This window comes from Rhineura floridana, chromosome 5 (genome assembly GCF_030035675.1).
Source record: "Rhineura floridana isolate rRhiFlo1 chromosome 5, rRhiFlo1.hap2, whole genome shotgun sequence".
NCBI classification, from domain to species: Eukaryota; Metazoa; Chordata; class Lepidosauria; order Squamata; family Rhineuridae; genus Rhineura; species Rhineura floridana.
The window spans coordinates 179,175,199-179,183,090 of NC_084484.1; the positions used below are offsets into that span (position 1 = coordinate 179,175,199).

General features: G+C 41.5%; 1 protein-coding gene across 9 annotated transcripts in view; it reads left to right on the forward strand.

Moving 5' to 3' along the window:
• Positions 1-7,308, forward strand: part of TENM4 (teneurin transmembrane protein 4) — an 850,566-nt gene extending 843,258 nt beyond the window's left edge. For all 9 annotated transcript variants that reach the window (XM_061628962.1, XM_061628964.1, XM_061628965.1 and 6 more), the window contains one exon: positions 5,725-7,308. In XM_061628962.1, coding sequence (XP_061484946.1) covers positions 5,725-6,483 — 759 coding nt within the window. In that variant the 3' untranslated portion in view covers positions 6,484-7,308. The remainder of the gene's footprint in view (positions 1-5,724) is intronic.
• The last annotated feature ends 584 nt before the right edge of the window (positions 7,309-7,892 follow it).

Here is a 7,892-nt window from a genome sequence, read left to right on the forward strand (position 1 = left end):
AGGGTATTTTCAATTTAACATTGTGGAATGTGAAAAATCCATGCTGACTATAGTAATTAACTCATTTGAAATGTGCTGTAGGAGAGCTTTGCACATACCATGGACTGCGAAAAAGACAAACAATTGGGTGTTAGAACAAATTAAACCAGAACTATCACTAGAAGCTAAAATGATGAAACTGAGGTTATCATACTTTGGACACATCATGAGAAGACAGGATTCACTAGAAAAGGCAATAATGCTGGGAAAAACAGAAGGGAGTAGAAAAAGAGGAATGCCAAACAAGAGATTGATTGACTCCATAAAGGAAGCCACAGACCTGAACTTACAAGGTCTGAACAGGGTGGTTTATAACAGATGCTATTGGAGGTCGCTGATGCATAGGGTCACCATAAATTAAATAAATAGGACGTTGTTTGGTTCTTTTATTGTTTGTTTGTTTTTGGTTCTTGATTTATTGTACTTATACACTGTACTTGTTTTATCTTTTATGTACACCGCCCAGAGAGCCTTCGGGCTTAGGGCGGTATATAAATTAAATTAAAATAAATAAATAAATAAATAAATAAATAAATAAATAAATAAATAAATAAATAAATAAATAAATAAATAAGTCATAATCGACTTAAAGGCACATAACAACAACATGACAGTGTGAACTGTTCAGTTGTCTACTTCCAGAAAGTCCTCTATTAGGGTTGTCACTAAATTATTTCATAGTACCCTGTCATTAAGTGGGGCAACTTGCCAGTGGACCACTTCTCCAGGACTAAATTGCCCCCAGATACACAGCACCTTATTTATATTTATACATTTTCAACATTTTGTATACTGCCCAATAAGCAGCAAAGTTCTTTGGACAGTTTACAGTAAAAAAAAGTAAAACCATAAGAAAGAAGTAAAATGCAAACAATGAAGTCTAAAACAGAGTAAAACCAGCAACCTCATAAAACCAACAACAGGTGATAATGTTCGTGCAAAGAATTTTAACAACGGTATAAAAGATGTTAAGATTGAAAAGCCTAGGAAAATAAAAAGGTCTTCACCTGGCACTGAAAACACCACAGTGTTAATGCAAAGTGTAGGTAGGTGCTTCCACAACTAGTTGCTACCACTAAAAAGGCTCTTGTTCTCGCTCACTGTAGTAGCCACTCACTGTCCTCATTTGATGGGGGATTTTTTTTGCAGGTGCATTGGTGATGCATTTATACTGGACAAAACCCAACAGTCCCCCACACTGAATTGGAGATAGGGTGGAGGAAGTTGACACTTTCCCTCTCACGTTCCAGTGATTGGCTGGATGAAGTTATCGTTCACTAGATTGACGATCTGCCCTGATGGGATGTGACAGTCATGTTTGATAGTCACATTTGGTAATATACATGCACAGAAGTTGCTGTTAATTTCCTAACATATACTAAGCAAAACAAGTACTAAGCAAAACAGCTTATTTTTTCCTTGGTTTGGGGGCGGGGGGGACTCATTATCAATGTTCCCAAGTTTACACCCAGCACTTTAACCTGCTGGAGCACACAAGTTCTCTCATTTCTGTCTGTGGCACTATCTCCACTATACATTTAAAGCACTATTATACCACCTTAACAATCACACCTTCCTCCACACGATCCTGCGAACTGTTGTTTGTTAAGGGTGCTGAGAATTGTTAGAAACACTTATTGCCCGCACAGAGCTTCAATTCCCAGAGTGGTTTAACAATCCTTCCCAGGGAACTCTGGAAATTGTCACTCTATGGAGGGAATTGGGGTCTCCTAATAACTCTCAGCACCCTTAACAAGCTACAGTTCCCCGGATTCTTTGGGGGAGGGAAGCCATGACTGTTTAAAGTGGGATCATGGGGCTTTAAATGTACGGTACAGATGTGGCCTACCGTTGTACCATTTTTGTACCATTCAGTCTGCTGAAGCCTTCGGCATTCTCAGAGGCCCACTACGTCCACTCAAGTGGCATGTTCTTCTTCCCTAGTCCATTTGGGCTGGGGGTGGGGATGCATGACGGAAGATGAAACAGAATGGATAGCAAATTTCAAACACAGGCTACTCTCTCTCTTTGAACTCTGCATAATTTGTTTGCGACCCTGCCTTTTATTTTCACAGCCACAGAGCCCACGAGTTGTTTTTCTTCCATATAAGAAAGCACTCTTCCCAAATGCATTACCTTTTACTTCAGTATTAAAAAGGTTTATTCAAAGCCGATAGATCTTAAAATTAAGCAGCTTTTCAAAGGCACAAGACTTATTTGGAGATAACAGAGAAGGGTGGGGTTTTTTTTAATTACAATTACAGCTGGGCTCGTGGTAACATTCCACAGTTCCATGCAGAAATTCTTGACAGTTTCTTTATGTTGTTCATTTAGAGCCAAACTAGGCATGAAATGGGAGATCTGTGAATAGAGCATTTGTTATTGATTGATCCACAGGGAATGCCATTTCTGATCGGAACTACTCGACCAATGGAAGAGGGGCCTAGCCGTACCCCCTTGCATTGTTTTTCTAATTGAAATTTCACCCCTCTCCTCCCCACCCACCCCCAGAAAACCCCTGCTATCTGCTCTGCAGAGGGAAATGTACAATACCATTCATGTGCCATCCAGTTCATGGATCTCCTCATGTCATGTCTAATTTGGCCCTTAGAAACTCTTTAATTAATATAGCAGTGAGCTAAGTTGCAAAGATTTCAAGTGTATATTCAGTGCTGCCATCAAATGTCTCCATTGGCTCAGTAGCAGAGCATCTACTTTGCACACAGAAGGTCCCAAGTGCAATCGCTGGCATCTCCGGGTGGGGCTGGGAACACCCCCTACTGTGAAACCCTGCGGAGTGGCTGCCTGTCAGTGTAGACAATACTCACCTAAGTGGACAAAGGCAGCTTCCGGTGTTCCCCAGTGATGGTTTTCTCAGTTAACTGCCCTTTCTTCACTGACTGGGGCCTCCAGCCAATCAGTTGAATTTACCCCATCGGTAAATGCTCTCTCCCCCACCCCCATTTCAGAATCTGTCCCCAAGCAGCTACTGCCAAACAGGCCTGCAACGTAGTCACAGCACAAGGCCTCAAAAAGTTGACAGTTATGCTCTGACGTCATCAGAGATCACAGATCTCTTTACCAAAACACAAAAGGTAAACAGGCAGTCATGTATGCAGCAATTCTCCACAAGGCCCAACTGTCAATCCCAATCCTGTCAGGGACTATTAGGGCCCATCAAGATAAAGACAGGGAGATTCAAGTGGGGGGGAGAAACAGGATGTTTTGCTAACTGGAGTCTCGCTGATGCCCTGCTACCTGGCTGCTAGGCAGCACAGTTCTGAGGACATTGGAGGGATCCTTCCCAAAGAGGAGCCAGTCAGCACCTTGCCTTGGTTCGGGGCATTTTGCAGGTATATTCTGCAGCAGTAGTGCCTTAGTGGTGGATTTATACTGAACTGTCCACACATCATTCCACTTTAGTAGTTGTTGTGAGATGCTTCCTCAATGTTACCGCTTTATTGTCATCTGGAGGGGCATTCTTGCACAAGAGCGGAACAACCCCCCCCCCAATTGTAATATAAAATATTACAGGGTTTCAGCAAGAAGCTATGGGACATGTCCCGAAACAAAGTTGTATGTCCACCCCAAAAACTAACTAACTTACTTATTTATTTGATATATATCCCACCCTTCCTCCCAGCAGGAGTCCAGGGCAGATGCAGACAGTATTGAGAGTAGACCATGTATAACCACCCCAATACCATCATGAGCACAAATCATCATGAATGCACAATAAAAATGACGTACGGAGGAGCCCTACATTTCTGTTTTTCAGTTTTAAATCCAGATGGGAGCAAGTCTGTGCCTGCAGCTGAGGGGTGTATTGTGAGCTCTGCCTTGTATTTTTATTTTTTTTAATGTTTTTTAACCTTTTTTAAAAAAAATCTTAAAAGCTTTTAAAAAAATGTTTTTAAAGTAGTTTTGTTTTAATATATTTTAATGTATTTTAATGTCTGTTTTTATGATGTTTTAAAGTGTTTTAATGACTTTGTTTGCCGCCCTGGGCTCCTGCTGGGAGGAAGGGTGGGATATAAATCAAATAATAAAATAAATAAAAATGTCTGCCTTCACCCTAAATTGAGCCTGCCGTTTATAGCTTAGTGGCCCAGAGAGAGGTGTGGTGTCATTGGGATGGAAGGTGCAACAAGAGACATTCCCCCCAAAAAACACTGTATTTCTTACTGATTACATTTTTGGGAGTATGCTCAATGCAGACAATGTGTAACTTCATACAACACAACACATAATTTTTTACTGTGAATTATTTTAGTATTGTATTTACTAGTGATGGGCTCCATTTCTGCAACTATTGGATTTGCCATTGGATTAATTCTGATATTCTCTATCTTTGCGGAGAGAATTTTGAAGTAGCAACTCTCCGCACCTGGTTTCCGATCCATTCTTCTTCTTTCCAGATGCTTTTTTTTAAAAAATTGCTTTGAAATCTTCGATAGTGTGAGTGATACTTTTATCGATCTACTTTCTATGTGAGCTCTTCAGATGTGTATTCCTTTTCACTGATGTCAATGAAGTGTTGATTGTAACTGTCAGACAGAAAGCAGCAGGGGGGAATGAGGTGTAGATTGTAAGCAGCAGGGAGGAAGACACTGACTTGATTATCTGCCTTAATCTGCTCTGCAATGCACTCAAAAACGAATTAACACTTCAGATGTTTTTAAAGCTTTTTTTAAAGAAGTTTTTAAATATGTTTTAAAGTTGTTTTATTTTCATAAGTTTTAAAGTCTTGTATTTTTAAAGATGCTTTAGAATGTTTTTACTGTTTTTGTTTGCTGCCCTGGCTCCTTCTAGGAAGAAGGGTGGGATATAAATTTAACAAACAAGCAAGCAAGCAAACTCTTCAAAATGTTGAATGAAAGATACCAGCAATATTTCAGCATGGCAGAAAAACACCTGTACACAATCCATTGCAGTCCTTGTAATCACATATGTGGTTTGCTTTATCTTGTTCTGATAGGCTGCTGTTGCATCTGCATCACCATAACTCACGCGTTCGTTGTTCTGGTAATAGCATCCTCCAACAGGAAGGTCCCATTTTTTGCTCTTGTGACTCATAACAATTGCCACAACTATCCCTCATGAATTTACACAATTGTCCCCCCTTCAACACCCTTCAAAGCTAGTGGCCAACACCCTATCTCATGGCATTGAATTCCAGAAGTTAATTTATCAATTTAGAAAGACTTTTAAATCCTGCCCTTTTTCACAAAAGAAAATGCTCAACACGACTTCCAAGAGGCAGTAACCTTCCCTCACCATGTTCAGTAAATACTAGGGATTGAATCCTCTCCTTTTTTACGTTTCATTTTTAAGTGTGGCCCCCTAGTGGTTGTTACTGTTCCAATTCCAACATATATATATGTTGCTTTGCAGAGAATTGTTGATATTATAATCGCTATTTATTCACGAGTCTCCATTGGAATCAATCATTATTCTGAACTCTGTAATTATTGCCTGTTTACATTCTGTTGCAGCACAACCAAGAAGAAGTTTGGAGGTACCTTGAAGAGTTTCACTAGCACATGAAACTCTTAAGCTATTCATACTGAATTTGTTCATCTTTAAGGGGCTGCAAAAAAAGAATTTTTTTGTTATATTTTTTATCTAACTTGCATCTAACATGAGTTTCTCTCTTCCCTTCCCTTTCTCCTGGCTCTTGCTTAGTCGATCTTGGGAGTACAATGTGAAGTGCAGAAACAGCTGAAGGCTTTCGTCACCCTGGAGCGCTTTGAACAGATCTACAGCTCAAGCATCGCTGGATGCCACGAAGTCAAGGAGAATAATAACTTTGCTTCAGGAGGCTCCGTCATTGGCAAAGGGGTCAAATTTGCTATGAAAGACGGAAGGGTAGCCACTGACATAATCAGCACAGCTAATGAAGATGGGCGGAGGATTGCAGCCATACTGAATAATGCCCACTACTTGGAGAACTTGCACTTCACTGTTGAGGGCATGGACACACACTATTTTGTCAAGCAAGGGCCGTCAGACAGCGACTTGTCCATCCTAGGCCTCAGCGGCGGGAAGAGAACCTTGGAAAATGGTGTCAATGTCACCGTCTCCCAAATTAACACAGTGCTCAGTGGAAGGACTAGACGTTACACAGACATTCAGCTCCAGTATGGAGCACTGTGTCTGAACACCCGCTACGGGACCACCTTGGACGAGGAGAAGACCCGTGTGCTAGAGTTGGCCAGGCAGCGTGCCGTGGCCCAAGCCTGGGCGCGGGAGCAGCAGAGACTGCAGGATGGGGAGGAGGGCAGCCGCTCCTGGACAGAAGGGGAGAAGCAGCAGTTGTTAAACACAGGGCGGGTTCAGGGCTATGACGGCTACTTTGTGATCTCAGTGGAGCAGTACCCTGAACTCTCAGACAGCGCTAACAACATCCATTTTATGAGACAGAGCGAGATGGGCAGAAGGTGACAGAGAGGGTCAATGCGTTGACTTCTTGCCAAAGACAGCTACTCTTTTGTGGCCGCGTACCAGACTGTGTTGTCCTCAATCCTTCTTTTACAAAAAAACAAAAATGATGATGAACAAGGTTGGGGTGGAGTGGTAATACAGTTGCACTGTAACTCATGCAACATTCTTTTATTTGATTTTATTTTTAAAAAAGATGGCCTTCTCACTTACTACTATTATCATTTCCCTACATGCACACGCACACATTCACTCTCTCTCTCTCTCTCTCTCTGTCAAGGACCAGAAGGTGTATTTCACCTTTGTGTGAGCACAGTGGAAATCCTGTGTCCTTTTTGTCCATCCTTTCCCTTTTGTGCAGCGTTCTTCAAAATGGAGAGTTGCCCATGTGAACCCGTGCGATGAAAAAAAAAAGTTTCTGTATTAGGTCTGTGCTAACCCTTCATCCCTTTTTGCTGGAAAGGGGGGGGGGATCCAAGAAGAAGTAGTGATCTCACAACATCCTGCGGTGCACACAGCAAAACATCAAGAAGAAGCTGCAGACTGTTCTAAATCTCCTTAATGTGATCCTTCTAGATAGTTGTGAGCCTCCAAAGGAGAACTTGCAGGTCATTTTCACATTTCACACTCGTTCTGGGCAATCCTGTGGCTCAGAAGTGGCCGAACAAGGCAAAATAGCTGCGTCTTATAGACTTGCAAGTTGAGTCTTTCCCTTCCTGAGACTGAATAATCTTTTTAAATTTTTTTTAAATGAGTCTTTTTTACTATGATAGGCTATTTTGTTCACCAGTTTTGTTTTTGTTTTTGTGTGAGTGCGACAGAGTATATTGCTGCAAATCTTTTTTTTTTCAAGGTTGAAACTCCATGACAGCTGGGGATCGGGGTGGGAGCGGGGAGAGATTGACATTCTACTAGAACAAACGTCCTTGCACATGCTGTTGGATGGAAAGCACCTATGATGTATATTTGTCAAATGGCAAACTCTCCTTAAATATATAGTATTTCTGTACACCAGGTCGTCTTTCCAGTCATCTTTTGAGGATGTGCAGGGGTAGCAGTTTACTAACAGTAGAATCAGCATTAATGGTGAAATGTTCTCAGCTCCTCCTAAGAAGGATATACCTAAAGATAAAGACCAAACTAGATATTGATGTGAGAGACTATGTGGAGCATCTTCATTTGCCTTGGTTGTTACTTTAATGTTATGGGGAAGGGGGTTGTCACATTTGATTGGAGCAACAGTGGGGGAAAGGGGTGCTCAACCCTTTCTCCATGGGCTGTTTTCCTGATCAGAATCACACACGGACACTGCCAAGGAAAAAAGATATGGAGTTGCTATATTTTCCGCCTTTGGATAGAAAAGTAGCTTGGGATCATTTTTAGTGAGCAGATGGAATATAGGGAAAGAGTTA